Source organism: Canis lupus, chromosome 8, assembly GCF_011100685.1.
Source record: "Canis lupus familiaris isolate Mischka breed German Shepherd chromosome 8, alternate assembly UU_Cfam_GSD_1.0, whole genome shotgun sequence".
Taxonomy (NCBI): domain Eukaryota; kingdom Metazoa; phylum Chordata; class Mammalia; order Carnivora; family Canidae; genus Canis; species Canis lupus.
The window spans coordinates 47,949,958-47,968,203 of NC_049229.1; the positions used below are offsets into that span (position 1 = coordinate 47,949,958).

Sequence of the window (18,246 nt, forward strand, 5' to 3'; positions counted from 1 at the left end):
CAAGGTGGTAGATAGATACTCAATACCCTGGAACTAAGTAAGCTTTTTTTTTTTTAAAGATTTTATTTAAGAGAGTGAGGCAGAGACATAGGTAGAGGGAGAAGCAGGCTTCCTGTTGGGAGCCTGATGCAGGACTCAATTCCAGGACCCTGGGATCATGACCTGAGCCAAAGGCAGACCTCAACCACTGAGCCATCCAGGTGTCCCTAAGTAAGCATGTTTGATTATAATCTGACCACATACCCAGTATTACTAATTCTCCCTCCATTCCAGGTCACTTCCCAGGTCTGACCTTGCCAGGTGGCTCCAGTCTTTCCATTTTTCCTACCTTGGTCCCGTCCCCACAGATACAAGCTTGGGGCCTCCTAGTTCTGGGACATCCCATCCCAGGCTTACCTTCTTTTTGTGCCTCTCTCATGGGAGGCTCTCTGTCTGGTTCTGGCCCTTGTTCTTGTGTATTGTATATTAGCTATTTGGTTTTGGTTTTGGACACTCAACCATTTAGGCCCAAGGCAAAAAGTGGCTACAAAACCCATTTATCATTCTATTAATTTATTCAAAAAATATTTATTGGCCACTTGCTCCTTGGACTGAGAGCACTCTCAGACACTGAGAATACGGGGTTGAACAAAATAGAAATGTTCTCTACCCCAGAAGGACAGACATTTAATTATAGAATCAAAGAATCACAGTATATAATTCTGAATTATACCATGAGAGGAGAGAACAGGGGGCTCTGAGGAGTTAGAACAAAGCACTTGATCTGATCTGGGCTAGGTGGTCAGGGAAGGCTTCCTCTCAGCAGAAATGTAGAAGATGAGCAGGGGTTAACTAAATGAATGTTAACTAATTTGAGAGGAGCATTCCAGGCAGAGGGACAAGCATGTGCCAGAGTCCTGTGGCTGAGGGAAGGGAGCACAGCTAATGTGAGGAACTGAAAGGAGACCAGTGTGGCTTCAGTGTGGCTGAAGCATAGATAGAAAGGAGAAGTGGGTCAGGTAGGCTGGGGAGTGGTGGCCAGAATTCTAAAATACTGAGTATGTGGTCAGGACATAACTAAATATGCTTACTTAGTTCCAGGGTAAATTAAGTAGAAGGAATTTTAAGTTAAAAAAAAAATCAGCTGTTTGGCAGGAGGTCAACTCACTACAATAAATATTCCAAAAAAATCTCAGAAGACACAGGGCAGGGACATATTTGTTGAATGAATGAATGAGAGAAGGATAAATGAGGGATGATTAAAGATCAAGAATATGGTGTTAGACATCTCCACTTACGGCCTGGCTCCCAACAGAACCCTGACCTGGCTCTGTCTCTTCCAGACCAAATTACCCCCAGTGCTCTTCCTTCTGGTTGCCATGGCATTCCATACCTGTGACTGGCATTGTTTCACTGTATCACAGTGATGAGTTTGCTGCTTGCCTCTCCCACTGGACTCTGAGCTTCTTGAAGGCAGGGACCTTGCCTTCCTCATTCTTTTGTCCCGAGGGCCCATCACTGTGCTAGGCACAAAATAGGAGCTCAGTAAGTGTTGGCTGAAGGACAGCACGCTGTAGCATGCGTTCTGGCCCATATAAATTCAACTAGGCTGTGTGGTGATCAGGATGACGAGTGACAGGTTGCCTAAGCCTTCTATACCCTCAGGACTAAGCAAACATTAAGGGAGAGCCATCTGCATTAAACATCTGTTTTGTGCCCAAATCTTAAACTTGTTCTTCTAAGCGATCAAATCCAGAACCTTGTTTTTCTTGTGGGTTTTTCTGTGGGTGTGTCCAGCTCATCAAGTCAATGACAACTAGGCAGGAAAATCCAAAGGATGAATTGCTAGTCCTCCCCACTAGCCTGTGATAGGAGTATGAGTATGAGTAACTTTTATATTTCTAAGCTTCCAAGCTACCACGTGCACACCCATCATTTCCTTTTGTTCATGAACCACCTCTATGAGATATTCAACTAAAAAAAGCTAAATGATTCATCCAAGGTCACATGGCAAATCAGTCAGGCCTAGAAGCTTTTCTTCTACATTCATTCTGCTGCCTTATTCCCTAACCTACCACTTCGCTTTACCCACCTTGCAAGAAGATGGTTCTCAGCAGCCATAGTCTGGGAGATGCTCCAATAGCTCTTTGGGCCTTGTTCCTGCTGAGCAAGCACAGGCAAGCTCTGGTGGGAAGCCAAGGCCAGGCGGGGTGGGGTGGGGTGGTCTGCCAGAGGCTGCAGGGATTTAGCCTCTACCAGAGAAGCGAGAGAGTTAGATAAGCCAGATCCTCTTCCTCTTGCCCTTCTGGAGTCAAGCTGACACAATGTGCAGCTAGAGAGCCATCATCATGACCCAGACAGGAGGAGCCAGGAACAGTCAGGAGGTTTGCTGAACTGAACTGAAGCCAGAAGCCAGGCAGGGAAGGGGAGCTACTTCCTCCCAAGCCCAAGGCCAGGACCCTTCAGGCTGGAGACAGGCTAGTGTGGTCAATGAGTCTTGGATGCAGTTGACAGCTGGCTTCTACGAGAGATGAGTCCTGCTCTGGAGCTACCCATCCAGGATAGGGCACCACTGTGCCTTCTTCGGGAGAATGAAACCAAGTCAACCGTTATTCTTCCTGCCCCGTTGGAGACCAAAACTACTATAGAACTAAATGGTCAGATTCAAAACCTAAGGCGTCATGACATTTTCCTGTATTAAAAAAAAAAAAAAAAATTCACTAAAAAACTGCTGAGTGCTGAGTTTTGGGCATTTACTTAAATGTGAAAGGGCAATCTCTGTTCTCAAGATATTTACAGTTCTAGTTAGGAAGGTAAGCTGACAGATGAAAATTATACATAAAAAAGAATGGTTAAGCGTTCTAAAGAGAGAGGATTAGAATCTGCCTTAATGAAGGCAAACCACAGGGAGGACCATCAGAGGGAACATTAGTCTTGAATGGCACCTGGAATTAAATTTGGAAGACAAATCCACGGCAAATGCCTACGATTCTAGGCCATTGAGCAGTTTCCATGGCTGCAACCTTCTTTTCTTATCTGGGAGGATAATAATGATCAGGTACTTATTAGAGATGGGCACCGCACAGAGCACTTTGCATATACCACCTCAGGTCATCAGTAGAACAGCGAGGGGGTATTCTGATTCTATTCTATGGAGGCGGAAAGCAAGGCCTTCAGAGGTTAAATAACTTACCAAAGTCAATCAATGGGGGAAGAGTTGGAGGTGGGGTATAAACTAAGCTTGTAGTTACCATTTTAAATGTTGCAGAAATCTATAGACAACTATGTTCCAAAGGTGAAAATCTCCTCCCAGATCCTGGGGGAAATGCTCAATCATCCCGTGGAGCAGTGCAAAGGTTGGGTGGCATCTCTCTCTTTCTGGTGCCAGGTTTCTATACTATAAAACTCTCTGGGATGAATCGAGACCAACAACTCCAGGCAAAAGGCAAGTTTAGGAAAACAACAACAACAAAAAACCCAAACCATGTATCTTGGGATTCCTGGGCGGCTCAGCGGTTGAGCATCTGTCTGCCTTTGGCCCAGGGCGTGATCCTGGGGTCCCGTTATCGAGTCCCACATTGGGCTTCCTGCATGGAGCCTGCTTCTCTCTTTGCTTCTCTCTCTGTGTCTCTCATGAGTAAATAAATAAAATCTTAAAAAAAAAAAAAAAAAAAAACACGCATCTCAGTGTTCTGGAGGAACAGGTGAAAGTCCCCTGGGTCAAACATGTCTGAGACGCCTCTAAATCAAAAGTCTTGGGCAGCCCAGGTGGCTCAGTGATTTTAGCACCACCTTCAGCCCAGGGTGTGATCCTGGAGACCGGGGATCGAGTCCCACGTCGGGCTCCCTGCATGGAGCCTGCTTCTCCCTCTGCCTGTGTCTCTGCCTCTCTCTCTGTGTCTCCCATGATTATATAAATAAAATCCTATAAATGAATAAATAAATAAATAAATAAATAAATAAATAAATAAATAAATAAAAGTCTTGGTCTCAGCCCCCAGCCTCTCTGGACTCCAGGGATATCCTTCCCTCTAGCAGGTAGGATTAGGCTGCATAGGATCCCCCCTGGTGCCAAAACTTCCCTTCAGTGTCTCATTGAATCATCAACTGTGAGTATGACAGAGACTTTAGAGATTAACCAGCCCAGTCCTTTCAATTTACAAACCATAAGTTACCAGTAGTTACTGGCAGAGCCACCGAGAATGCTTTTCCTCCTTGTCTGGGTCCAAGGTCATCTTACCGCTTAACACCGATGGCAGTTACTTTCCTTGATTGCAGACCTTGAGAAGGAATCTTACTGCTCTTGTGCACATCTACAGAGACTCCATCCAACCTTGTCTTTCTTATTATTTTTTTTAAAGATTTTATTTATTTATTCATGAAGACACAGAGAGAGGCAGAGACACAGGCAGAGGGAGAAGCAGGCTCCATGCAGGGAGCCCAATGCGGGACTCGATCCTGGGACTCCAGGATCACACCCTGGGCCAAAGGCAGATGCTCAACCACTGAGCCACCCAAGCATCCACGTCTTTCCTATTTGGTTCCATGTGCAGCACTCTTCCGTGGTAGAGCCACGCGTGTGGGTGGGCAGGGGGCAGAGAACAGAGTGGTGTGTTTCTTTAGTGCTGACAACAGACATGGCTCTGGCTGGTCAGCCTTCTGCTTCCTCACTGGAGGCCCCAACCCCTTGGCCATATTCAAGGGCAGCAGCCATCCGTTTCATCTGCCAGGCTCCTTATCGGCCTGACCCACTGGCAGCCAGAGCTAAGCTCCTTTCACCTGCCGGCTGCTTTTCTAGGCCACAGGATGCGTGGAGAAGGGCCTGCCATGCAGAGAGGAGCCACGGACTCTTTCTCTCAGAGCCCCTGCAGATGAGGGTTGTGGCACTGGCATGCTAGGTCTGCCCCCAAGATCTCATGCCCTTCCTCTCTACTTGGGGTAGTGAACGCCTGTGTTCTGTGGCTGCAGGACGCAGGAGGGGGGTGGCACACAGGGAACAGGTGGGGAATGCCTGCAGGAAGTGGACGAGGTCACTGCTTTTCTGTCCCAGTGGTAGGGAGCTAGCGAAGGCTCACTCACTTTGCTCATCCTCTTCCGGGACCCATAAGGGCCTCTGCAGTCCATCTCTTAGGCTCCACCCTCCACCCTGTCCTTCACTCCTTTTTAGGAACCAAACCCCTGATTTGGAGAGCATGGTAGGTTCCCATAGCAATGGGCCTTTCAGCTGTTTCCATGGCAACCAACACCCAGACCATTTAGTTGCTAGTCAACTGACAGCTGTAAGTGAATAGGCTTCAGTTTGGAACCTGAGGGATGGGCCAGGGGATTCTCTTTGTAGAAAAAGATACAACCACCCCAAATGACTCCACTCCTCTCAGCACTCTTTTAGGCAACATCTGTGGAGAACCAGTGCCGTCTTCTACCACAGGTCAGAGAACAGTGCTTCTCCTATTCCCAACACACACACACACACACACACACACACACACACACACTGAGCTGAGTACCCCAGGCTTTTAAATTTTCGAAGCTGTTTCCAGTTCTCTTTCCCAAAGGGCCCTTGGGAAAAACACTGGTTCAAGATGACTATCCCCTTAGTGACAAATCTCACACATAACCCTTTCCTTGGTGTAGGTGCTCTTCCTATGTACCACGACCTCGTCCTCAGACCAACTGTTTCTCCTCCCAGACTTTCAAGTGTATTGATAATTAAATAATTAACCTCAGTAAGCAAGCTAGTCATTTAAGCAACATTTGCTCTTTGGATTGTCTGACATGAATGACTAATCCTAGATCATCTTCCCTTAGCCTGGACCTCACCTACAGAGAACAAGTTTTTATCAACCTTTTCAAAGCATAAGTAAGATCAGTCTTAACTGTTTCTTTTTAAAAAACCAACTAAGATTTCAAAACCAAACATACAGGGTTGAAAATTATTCCATGCTTATTGCTTTTCATTAACCTGAAGATCTGACTAAATGTCAGGCCTCCCACCTACCACTCTCCCAAACTAGATACTGGATATTGGGTTCTTTTTATTCTGTGAGCAGGGGTACTCCTCATGCTTTTTTAATGACTGTGGAGTCTGGGATTGTTCTGCCCTGGAATTCACGCAAGAGAGGAGCTGTGTCTAAGCCTCCACGGCATGCTCAGTGGACTAGAAAAGTCTGAGACTGTCATTGGAAAGAGCATGACCTTTTTTATGTAGCCTAAGGTTCAGTGCTTCCCAATGCTTTAATGACTCTGGGGGCGCCGATGAACCGTCTGTACAGGAGACGACCTTTCCATCTAATCCCCCCTTGGGAGCCCTACCTCGCTTGCTATGGCAGACTGTGTAGCCTCACAATGGCTGGTAAACAGTTATAAGCTGTTGCATTAACTTTCTGCTCTGACTGAAGGGTAGACGCTACCTGAACTACTTTTTTTGTCTTCTTTTAACATATGAGGGGCACAAGTACAAAACGCAGGGTAGGTCGTGGTGAGCCTGGAATGCGCTCAGTGACGGGAGCAATCCTCTGAGAACAGGGAGAGAGCAGGCATGCACGAGAACTGAGCTTTTCCAGGCATCTCGAGAAGTTCCATGCAGAGAATAGGCTCATTTTTCTGAGGTGGCATATCATCACACATCTGATTGAACCTTCTGATTTTCCTGCTTTTTCTAGAGGAGGAAGAATGTCTGCCTCCTAGAATAATACCGAACATCTACCCAGTGTGTACTATGTACCATTTAAAGCATTTTACACGCATCATCCCATTTAGTTCCTGCAGCCCTGCTGTTATTACCCCTATTTAACAGATAAGGAAACAGAAACACAGAGAGGTTAAGGTATTTGAAGATTGCACTGGTCGTCCTATTAATTAGTGAAGCAAGGATCCAACTACTGGAAGCCTGAAGCCAGAAACCATAGCAGTTAACCACCTTTGAAATTGGCCAAGTTGGGACGCCTGGGTGGCTCAGTGGTTTAGTGCCTGCCTTTGGCCCAGGGCATGATCCTGGGGTCCCAGGATCGAGTCCCACATCAGGCTCCCTGCGTGGAGCCTGCTCCTCCCTCTGCCTATGTCTCTGCCTCTCTCTCTCTCTGTGTGTCTCTCATGAATAAATAAAATCTTTTTTTTTTTAAAAAGAAATTGGCCAAGTCTTTTTTTTTTTTTAAGATTTTATTTTTATTTATTTATTCATGAGAGATACAGAGAGACAGAGACATAAGCAGGCTCCTTGCAGGGAGCCTGATGCAGGACTCAATCCCAGGATACCAGGATCATGACCTGAGCCCAAGGCAGACATTCAACCACTGAGACACCCAGGCGCCCCTGAAGTTGGCCAAGTCTGATAGACCTAGGGCCCATCATGAGGAGAGCCAGGAGTGGGCTGACCCTCTAAACACAATATGATAGGACACACAAAGTACCTTAGCTAAAGAAGACAGTGGTTGAATTGGCTCTGGGCAGTAACTAGTAAGTCTTGGCTGCTGCTAACTTTATTCCTGATCTATGGCTGTCCCCTGGTGGTTTTCCTGGGAAACTCAAGCCAAGGAAATCCAAGGCTCTAGTGGGATGAAGTCAACTGGACCAAACAGCTTACTTGGTCAATCTTTTTTTAAAAAAGATTTTATTTATTTATAAGAGATGCAGAGAGAGAGGGGAAGAGACAGAGGGAGAAGCAGGCTCCATGCAGGGAGCCTGATGTGGGACTCGATCCCGAGACACCAGGATCATGCCCTGGGCCTGAGGCAGGCACTAAACTGCTGAGCTACCCAGGGATCCCCTTTACTTGGTCAATCTAAAAGCAGCCCAATCTAAAAGAGATGGCCTTTCAAGGTCCACATTTCCCAACTCACTTGTGAAGAGGGGTGTAATACCTGTGACTGCTAAAAGCTGATTGACAGTACATTGATTAAAAGAGGCAGCAAGAGGGCAGCCCTGGTGGCTCAGCAGTTTAGTGCCGCCTTCAGCCCAGGGTGTGATCGTGGAGACTGAGTCCCAGGTTGGGCTCCCATGGAGGCTGCTTCTCCCTCTGCCTGTGTCTCTGCCTCTCTCTCTGTCTCTCATGAATAAATAAATAAAATCTTAAAAAACAACAACAAAAAACAGGCCGCAAGATATATGCCCCATGATTATACTTGGACTTCAAAAGCAGGAAATGCCAAGATTTAATTAACTTGGCCATTATTTGCCACAACTTCACATTTCATTTTTAAGCTCCTATGCTTTCTTCATGGCTCAAGGCTCCCAAAAGACTACTATGCTTCATGCCAACTTATAACCTTTTACTCCCTGCCCTTTCCCCTACCTGCCAATTTAGTTCCCTTGACCTTCCAGATGTTATTACTCAACTATACTCAACTAAGTGGTGTGTGCTTTCACTGCTTCTTTCAAGCACATATGGTTGTTAAGAGTGAGCAAAATATAGCAAAACAATAAGGTCATTTTGCATAAAACAGGCAAAGTCTAATTGGGCAAAGAGGGAAGAAATGACAGTTTCTGAAAAGAGTCACGTCTTCACTTCACTCTGGGCCCATGGTACCTGTGTCTACCTTCCACAGATCTGGGGGAAAACACTTTGAAAGAAGTAGGTGATCACCACCAACATGCAGAAGACAAGACCACCAAGTTTTATTTATTCAAAAGGACATTTCCAGTTGCACAAAGAGGCCACAAGTTAGTGTTGTTAAAAAAAAAAAAAATCAAACATCTGCTAATCAAGTGCTGCATTTAATGAAAACCACCTTAGACAGAAAAGGAGACAGGAGAGAACTATAGAGAACTGGCCACTCAGACGTGAGTTTCTGTGGTTGAGCATGTCCCCTCCATTGACATGCTGGGCACCACTGGACAGCCAGTCACTGTTGTTGAAGCAGCAGAGCTGGAGGTGCTGTCACAGGTCAGCAGACTTGCTGGCCCAATGTACGGAACTCAAGGAGGCACTTGGAGATGAGGAACTTGCGGATGTAATATCCCAGGAGGTGAGGGAGGTTGGGAACCCGTCCTCCGCTGCAAAGACTGATCACCCGAGGGCAAATTATCCAAGGGCCCTGTGCAGCCTCATTTGGGTCCTGACCCGCTGGACCCTCCGTATTCCAACAGCAAGAAACACTGAGGACAATTAAATTCATGCCTATCCCTCCCTCTCTCTTCTTCCCTCTAACCCTTCAAAGAAGATATTACAAGGGCAATAGTTCTGAGCTCTCAGGAAACAGGGTCTGGAACCTTCTGGAGGCTGAGAAGCATAAAATGGTGGTGTGGAAATTCCTTTCATCTTATGGCACTGATTTAGGTTAGACTGGATTTCTCCTGCCCTCCCTCCACTTGTGCTCTCTCACCCCCAGATGGACATACTGGCCTAAACAGCACTAGCCTTCAATCTGAACTGGGATTTCCCAGCAGAAGAGATGCTGATTGTTGTCGCCCAGAAGCATCCACTGCACCACCAGTTTTATCTGGATAAAAGAGAAAAAGAATTGGGAAAAATGAAAGGACCTTGCCTCAATCCAGAACTGATTTAACTATAAACTCTAGTAACAAACTGCCTAATCCTTCAGATCTTTCTTCTTAAATCATGCCATTATGAAGGCTGCTTGGGATGTGACCACAGCCCATGGCCTCAAACTTAGAAACGCAAACTAAGTCACACCTATGATTTGGTGTTAGTGGCACCACATACTAACCTCATGAACTCAACAGATATAATTTTTTTTAAAGATTTATTTATTTATTCATGAGAGACAGAGAGAGGCAGAGACACAGGCAGAGGGAGAAGCAGGCTCCATGAAGGGAGCCTGATGTGGGACTCGATCCCAGGGCCCCAGGATCATACCTTGGGCTGAAGGCGGCGCTAAACCGCTGAGCCACCCAGGCTGCCCAAGAGATATAATTTCTAAAGCATTCTTTTCCCGTTTAGATCAATGGTACATAATGAAGCCTTGCACAGAAGATAATTTTACACTTAAACAATTTCTATGTATTTGGCAATCTGATCCAACTTTTTCCAAGCATAACCATGAAGAGCAGAGAGTAAAAAATTAGATTTGTAGGAATGATGAAATATCTTGTTAGCTGGAAATATCAAAACACAAAGGATGACCAAAACAGTTTGACCGTATAAATAATTTCATGAACAATAACGCTTTGTAGCAATATAGCTTCAGTTGTATACCTTCCTTAAATTGTTCTTTTTTTTTTTTTTTTTTGGTAATACACCTCATTAGAAATCTCTGTGTTGACTTGTTATACTCTGAACTGCCCCTTCTAATAAGCAAATTTTATTTATTTATTCTTGAGAGACACACACAGAGGGAGAGGGAGAGGCAGAGGAAGAAGCAGGCTCTATGCAGGGAAGGGAGCCTGATGTGGGACTCGATCCCAGCCAGGATCACGCCCTGGGCCCAGCCAGGCTCACGCCCTGGGCTGAAGGCAGGCACTAAAACGCTGAGCCACCAGGGCTGCCCTAAAGCTGTTTTTCAAACTACCACATATGAAGTGCCTACTGTGTCAGGCCTTAATTAGACACTCCGAGTAAATGATGAGACTCAGAAATGTCAGTGATTTAATGGATACTCTGCAAATTAATCTACAAACCTGTTCCTTTTTTAAGATTATTTCTCTCTCTCTATTTATTTGACACAGAGAGAAAGCCAGAGACTGCCAATTAATCTATAAACCTGTTCCTTTTTTAAGATTACTTCCCTATCTCTCTCTCTCTATATCTATCTAAATTTATTTGACACAGAGAAAGCCAGAGAACAAAGGCTGAGGGAATGACAGGGAATGACAGCCTGAGGCAAAGGGAGAAGTAGACTCCCACACTGAGCGGGGAGCCCTCTGTAGGGCTCAATCCTTGGGATCATGACCTGAGCCGAAGGCATACGCTTTAACTGACTGAGCCACCCAGGTGCCCCTACAAACCTGTTCCTGACCCATGGGGTCTCCAATATCCCTTAAACACTGACTCCCTATATTAGAATCTCATTGGGATGTTCTTTAATTACTTGCCATTTCTAGAAAATAAGTGGCCAGATTGCTCCTGGGTTCTACTTGATTTCCTTAAAAAAAAAAAAAAAATTCCTTTCCTTTATGGAAAAAAGGAATCCCTTTACTTCCTCCATTCCTATCAGGATTCCTATCTTTAATAGGAATTCCAACAGGTTCTCTCTCACAAGTGTGTGGTAGAAAAAAAAGTAGGTATAGCAGGGCGAGCTAGAGGGGAAGGTAGGGGCTGGAGACAGATGGAGGGGAGAAAGAAGTGTGTGGGAAAAGTGCCTCTCTGCTGCAGAGCTAGGAAACTACTGTTCCTCTTGTTAAAAAATTAATGGAGAAACCAGGATTTTTTAGATAACAACCTGACATCTTGAACTATTTGATACTTGCCTAAAATTTTTTAACAGTGCACAGGTTTCAGGGTCACAAGGCCCACCTCTAAAACTAGATACAGTATTTCTTAGAGGAGTGGACTCTGTTTATATAGCCTAACATCAGAGGCTCAAATTTCTTCATTCATAAAACCGACGTAATAATGCCTCAGCAAAAGGTGGTCATGAGGATCCAGGAAAACACTGTATATCAGAACGGCATCAGCAGGTGACAAAGAACAAAGGGGAAAGGGGCATGGTGAAAAATATCTGCCCTGCCTCAGGATTCCTAACACTCCAACTCCTCTCCTTACCCCCAAACTTCTGCTTCTTCATCAAGGAGTGATGAAGGACTCCTACTCCACTCTTTTCCTCCTGCCCCGCCCCCCCCCCCCCCCCCCATTTCTAATCTAGTCACAGGCCTCCAGTGTCCTGAACGACAAGGTCACTTACAGAGGGGTATTCGTTCTTCACTGGCAGTTTGTTCAGGTAGCTGTAGGTCTTATCTTTCTGGATGGGGCAGTTGATTCCACTCTTACAACCATCAGCCTCAGGAATGGGAAAGGGAACTGCGACGCCCAACACGATGCCATGCACCACGGCTTTGCTACTTTGAGATGGAATATCTAAGAGGAAAAAAAAGAGAATCAGAGAGTGAAGGAAACAGCCTGTTTCTAAACTGTAGGTGAAAAATTCAGTTATGTTCCCAAGCAATGGCAGTGCTATGATAGCAAATCATAAAGTCTGTACTTCTTAATTCTCAGTCTGTTTTTCTTTGTAGTTATGCTTGATACTTCTGTGAATGCTACAGAATTAAGTATTAACTCAAAAAAAAAAAAAAAAAAAAGCAACTAAGCAACCAAAAGGGTGTTTTCACTGCTCTCACCCCCACCTTGCTTGCTCTTCACTGTCTTTCGGTTTCTCGGGAGAACCAGAGCTACGTAAATAACCTTATCCAACAAAGTAATGGAATTTTTTGGCAGTAAACTTTCTTTATATTAATTATATCAGCTTTTATCAGTGTACCGGGTTATCTTACAGAGCTTTAGAAGATTGGCCTCTGAATTCTCAAATGCCCTGCCACAGGATTCCATTAGATATTAAGAACAAAATGGAAAGGAATCAGGGAAGCCCTAGTGGCGCAGCAGTTTAGCGCCACCTGCAGCCCAGGGCGTGATCCTGGAGACCCTGGATGGAGTCCCGTCAGGCTCTCTGTGTGATGCCTGCTTCTCCCTCTGCCTGTGTCTCTGCCTCTCTCTGTCTCTATGAATAAATAAGTAAATAAAATCTTAAAAAAAAAAAAAAAAAAAAAAAGGAAAGGAATCCCCACAGAAATGCCATGAGCTGTAACAATAAGAGAGAACCCTTTAGAAACTGGGTAAGATTAGAAAGAGGAGGTACATTTATTGCCATCCCGCTACCCTCCACATCACAAGATGGGCAGGAGGAATAAATACAATAAATTAGTGCAACTAGAATTATAAGCTGTTAGGTTATTTTGGAGATCTGGAATATTGGCTCTGTTTCCTTTCTGGGTTGAGGATTATTTTTGTTTAGAAGGTACATTCTTGGTTTGGGACAAGAATGGGGGCAGTGTATTGTCCAGGAAAGAAAACAACTCTAGTTATTTGGAGCTATGTTTAGGCTTAAGAACAGATGATTACAGGAACTTTGAGATTTCTTATTAGACTGCTCTGTCTAGTTCCATAGATAAAAAATAAGGAAAGGATTCAAAATAGATGCCCTTTCTAGAAATGAAGCTCAGATTTTTTTCTTGGGTCCCAAATGAATTCCCTAAACCTTATAGAAGGTAAGTCTGAGCTTTGCACAAGTTGGAAGGGAGATCACAGAGTTCCTGGCTGCAATTCTCCTTCCCCACATCACCACCCTCATTCCAATACGTGGGACTGATGTTACGCTTTAAAATGAATTTGAAGGCAAGAGCCACTTTTACTCACTACTGGTGAAGGTGACATTGACACTGTAAGATTGGCCTTTGTGCAGTTTGCAAGGCTGGGCAGGGCATGGGTTCACATTCAGTTCTTTTATAACTCCAACTGCAGAACCTGTTAAAAAAGAAAAATGAATTGGAATAGGAAGGAAAATGAATCACCTATGCTGTCCCCTACCTAATGGGAGGGTGCTCTGTTCTCCAGGAAACTCTTCATATTTGATGGCTGAAGGGGAAATAAAATCAGTTAAGTATAAAAAGCTAGCTCCCAGGCAGCATGGGTGGCTCAGCGGTTTAGCACCGCCTTCAGCCCAGGGCATGATCCTGGAGACCTGGGATCGAGTCCCTTGTCGGGCTCCCTGCATGGAGCCTGCTTCTCCCTCTGCCTGTGCCTCTGCCTTTGTCTCTCTCTCTCTCTCATTAATAAATACATTAAATCTCAAAAAAAAAAAAAAAAAAAAAAAAGCCCGCTCCCCTGCTCTATATCCTGGGAGGGCTATACCAGGGAAAGTCATCCCCACCCCTCCTTCCATCCCCATGCAAGATTTAAAGCAGAATACATATGGCACAAGTGATGACTGCTTCAGCCTCAGGGCTGCCATTTCCACTTGGACTCTCAAGACTGGCTGCTCTTCAACTGCCCTCCCCCACTTCCTCTCATCCTGTCTGGCATTGCTCCAAATTGGTGGTCTCTGAGCTTTGTGTACCCCTACCAGTGAAAACAATTTTAAGAATGCATCTGCAGTATACAGGTGTACACTCCACTTTGGAAATGTGTTCTTCGAAATAAGTGTCTTTGAGACGAGGTGTCTGCTTTTTTAGTCTAAACAAAGACAGAAGTGCTATTTGCTCCCAGTAAATGCTTGACCTAAAGAAGTTAAATAAAATCTTTAAAAATCTCACTGCCTCGGGATGCCCGAGTGGCTCAGTGGTTGAGCGCCTCCCTTCGGCCCAGGGTGTGATCCTAGAGTCTTGGGATCGAGTCCCACATCAGGCTCCCTGCATGGAGCCTGCTTCTCCCTCTGCCTGTGTTTCTGCCTCTCTCTGTGTGTATGTCTCTCATGAATAAATAAATGAAATGTTTAAAAAAAAATCTCACTCCCTCACCTAGGCCCCTGAAACTGGACAGCTGAATTTGGAGAGAATGCAAGCAAACTGCTAACACCACCTATACCAAGGAAAGTTTAAGCTCTGCCATTTGGCCATCATGGCTGAGAGGTTGGTTCTGGGACCTGACACTTGAGTTTGCAATCTCACAGGTTCCCTGACTTCCTGTGAAGCCTCAAAACAAGCTACTTTATTCCTCTGGGGATAATAAGTGAGTAGCCTCCTAGGGTCAGTGAGCTAACACACATATAGCTCTCAGGTAAGTGTTTGCAACACAGTAGTTCTGTGTAAGTGTTCATTTTATTACCATCACGTCAGGATTCAGTCCATGAATTTAATCTAGAATAGTTGCTCCTGGGTGGGTTAGCAAGTTCCCTCTTGACTAAAAAGGTGAGCCTCTCCTTTGCAGTCATCAGGTTAGTAGCTTAGCCCATAGGATATGAAATGAGAAACTCATGTAAATGTACTTGGCTTTCTGAGCCTGTGCCAGCTCTTGGGTGGGACAGTTTCATCATACTGACCAAAAGTGTTCCAGCTAGGTCTATAAATAATAACTTGCTGTCTCTCATCCTCAGCTTCCTTCTCCAGCATGGCAATGTTCTCAAAACACACATGCAAGAATTCTCTTCTTTAAACACTGTCTTCCAATCTGTCTTCCTACCTTCTACGAACAGGAAAAAATATCCAGAACTCTAATTAATAACCCACTGAAAATCAGTGCTTAAGCCAGAGCTTTCGACATCCACTTCTATCTGCTTCTTTCAAGGCTGGGTCACCTGATCTAGTGGGACCTGAATAAAAGGTACTACTTGTAGCTCCTTCATCCAGCTTTCCTGACAAGAGGTTCTTGGACTTTCAATGTCAATAGAACAATCTCAGTCCTAAAATGGCAAAAACAGCAAAACCAGTTTGCTTGGCCCCATTGCTTACTTGAGGAAATACCACTCCAGAGTGGTAGAATGGAACTTGAAAACCTTTTGATGTGGGCACTGAAGTTTTTACATTGTTATTTTCCAATTCAAAAGTAAATTGAAAATCTGTAACCGGAAAAAAAAAAAAATCTGTAACTGAAACCATCCTTCCTTTAAGATGTTCTTGCCATAGGGGTACATCTGCTTTTTTCAAATGAGAACAATCTCTGGATTTGGTTTCCATAGCTTTTTTTTTTTTTTTTTTTTATGTTAATGTTACCACAGAAACTCAAGTGGTTCACAAACACCCACTAACTTCCTACAGCTTACTAGCTGTGAGAACTTGAGTAAGTTACTCCATGTGCCTGTTTCCTCATCTGTAAAAAAGATCCCGAGGGTTGGATGAGTTAATAAAGTTAATATAGTATCTTCATAAAAAATTTGGCCACTAAGTTTAATGGAGGGAAACGCAGTAATTTGAGATAATAGCATTTTTCAAGTGCCAGTAGTTCATTGGACAGGATTTGTTAGGTTTTTTTTTTTTTTTTAATTTTATTTATTTATTCATGAGAGACACAGAGAGAGGCAGAGACACAGGCAGAGGGAGAAGCAGGCTCCACGCAGGGAGCCTGACGTGGGACTCGACCCCTGTCTCCAGGATCACGCCCTGGGCTGAAGGCAGATGCTTAACTGCTGAGCCACCCAGGCAACCCGATTTGTTAGATATTAATAGGCCAGCAGTCTTTACTCCTTCATCAGTCCTGTCCCCTGGTCTACTTTCCTTTTGCCTCAACAAGAATGCCTCACAGATTTTGATGGAATGCCTGGGTGGCTCAGCGGTTGAGCATCTGCCTTTGGCCCGGGGTGTAATCCTGGAGACCTGGGATCGAGTCCTACGTCAGGCTCCCTGTATGGGGCCTGCTTCTCCCTCTGCCTGTGTCTCTGCCTCTCTCTGTGTGTCTCTCATGAATAAATAAATAAAATCTTAAAAAAAAAAAAAGAATTTTGACAACATAGTATAAAGAGTATTTATTCCCTCATTTACCTTTTCTTTTTTTTTTCATTTACCTTTTCAACAAATATTTATTGAGCAGTTACTATTACCTGGGCACTAGACATAAAGCATCAAACTTATTCCGGTTCCCATTCTGCTGGGTGACTTTGAGTAAGCATATCTAACATCTCTGGAATTCAGAGTGATTGACTACAGGATCTCCAGGTTGCCTTCCAGCTCATAAATCTTATAAAATGTCTTCTTTCATGTCTCATTACACCTTTGCACTTCGGGAAAAGTTCTGCTCGAAACAATTCTATAGACTTGACTGAAGGAGCTCATTATTTCGTACCCTCCCCCTCCGCCCCCCTCCCCCCGTCGGATTTCCCAACAAAGATCCCTACCACAGCAACAAGAGCGGGTTGTGTGTCACAAGCTGTGACCAGCAACACGAGTTTTTTTTTTTTTTTCTTTAACTTCAAAGCTGTTTCCATTTTATTTCTTTTTTTTTTTTTTTACTTTTACCTGAATTTTACCTGTTAACAATTTTAGGGAGAAGGACACTAAAATACTATGGCACGGTTTCCCCCAGGCAACATCTTTCCCAGGGAAAACCTTGACACAAAATTGAGATCCACCAAAACTCATCAACTGCATTACTAAAAGGCTGATAGATTGAATTTCATGTAATCATAAAACAGCATAAATAGAAATCTATGGATCTTATATTACAGTGCTTTATACACATATCACCAGTCTTGGCCCCCCAAAAAAGTAAAGCTATTTTATTAAGTATAAAATAGTAAAACTGTGCCTGCTAATTACATTTTCTACCAACCAGAAAAATGGCAGCATACATGGAAAATATAAAGCTCCTTTGGATCACATATCATAGTTCAAAAGAACTATAGCTTTTCTTTGCCTATTATGCAGAAATGTAGCTGTAATTGGCAACACGAGTTTTATATCCAGGAGGAAAAAGTGATTAAGAAGCACAAAATCATATAGCTCAAAGGAAGCGGTGATGGAAGAAATCATGCAAAGGAGAATGGACTTTTGACTTGCCAGCAAAAAGGGAAATTTAAAAGAAAAGCAAACGGCGTGGGGAGGGAGAGGGCATCCGAGATAAGGGGCATACAAAAAAAGGAAGTTGTGACACCCCCCACCCGCCACCCCCCACGCCCCGCGCAGCACTGGGACCTTCCACGGCCGGCCCTACCGACTTCAAGAACTTCAGCAAAAGGCCCAGCTCCAGGAAACGCCCAGGGACCCCAATCGCGCGTCCCAGGACAGAGACAAAGTTGCGTGCCGTCGGGTTTCGCCGCGGGCACCGGCTCCCTAACGGCGGCCCGCCGCAGCCCGCTCCCGGAGGGTCCCACGCCGAGCCCCGCCGCCCGCGGGGCCCGCCCCACCGAGCCCGGGGGCTCGGGGCAGGGTTCGGGGGGGCTCCCGCAGAGGGCGCGGGAATCTCGGGCAGGTTCGGACTCACCACAGTCCTTGAAATGCACCGGCTCCGCCAGGGCCGAGGCGCCGAGCGCCAGGAGCAGGAACGCGGCGACCAAGAGACGCATCGCGGCTAGACAGGTTCCAAGCGCTCCAGGGAGGAAGAAGCGACCGCCTCAGTCACAAGATAACCTGCCGGGGTGGGCCAGGGGAGGATCCCGGTCAGGCGACCAGTCACCAGTAACCCGGGCTGGGCCCGCCCGCGGCCCGCCCGCGGCCCGCCCCCTGCTCCAGGCTCCCGAGAGCCGCGTTTGGCTCGGGCCCGCCCAGACGCCGGCTGTCTCCGCCCATCCTGCCCGCCCCGGGCCCCGCCGGCTAGGCTCCGGCTCCGCCCCGCCCCCTCCCCGCCCCGGCGCTCCGCCCCCTCCCCTCCCCGCCCCCTCCCCGCCCCGGCGCTCCGCCCGAGCCTCTTGGCACGCCCCCTCCGTCGTGAGAGCATCCCTAGCCAATCAAATC

The 18,246-nt window shown here is 45.6% G+C and overlaps 1 protein-coding gene across 1 annotated transcript; it reads right to left on the reverse strand.

Moving 5' to 3' along the window:
* Positions 1-8,569: 8,569 nt before the first annotated feature.
* NPC2 (NPC intracellular cholesterol transporter 2) lies at positions 8,570-17,928 on the reverse strand. Its single transcript, NM_001003242.2, has 4 exons — positions 17,777-17,928; positions 13,283-13,390; positions 11,778-11,950; positions 8,570-9,416 (listed from the first exon to the last, which is right to left on the reverse strand). The coding sequence occupies exons 1-4, from the start codon at positions 17,856-17,858 to the stop codon at positions 9,330-9,332; spliced, it is 450 nt and encodes a 149-aa protein (NP_001003242.2). The 5' UTR covers positions 17,859-17,928; the 3' UTR covers positions 8,570-9,329.
* Between the last annotated feature and the right edge of the window lie 318 nt (positions 17,929-18,246).

What these genes read in the sequence shown, in the direction of transcription:
- NPC2 (NM_001003242.2), bottom strand. Translation starts at nt 17,858, where the DNA reads ATGCGTCTCTTGGTCGCCGCGTTCCTGCTCCTGGCGCTCGGCGCCTCG. An exon ending in GGTGCATTTCAAGGACTGTG is followed by an intron (nt 13,391 to 17,776) that starts GTGAGTCCGAAC and finishes CTTTTTTAACAG; the next exon opens with GTTCTGCAGTTGGAGTTATA. An exon ending in CAATGTCACCTTCACCAGTA is followed by an intron (nt 11,951 to 13,282) that starts GTGAGTAAAAGT and finishes TTTTCCTCTTAG; the next exon opens with ATATTCCATCTCAAAGTAGC.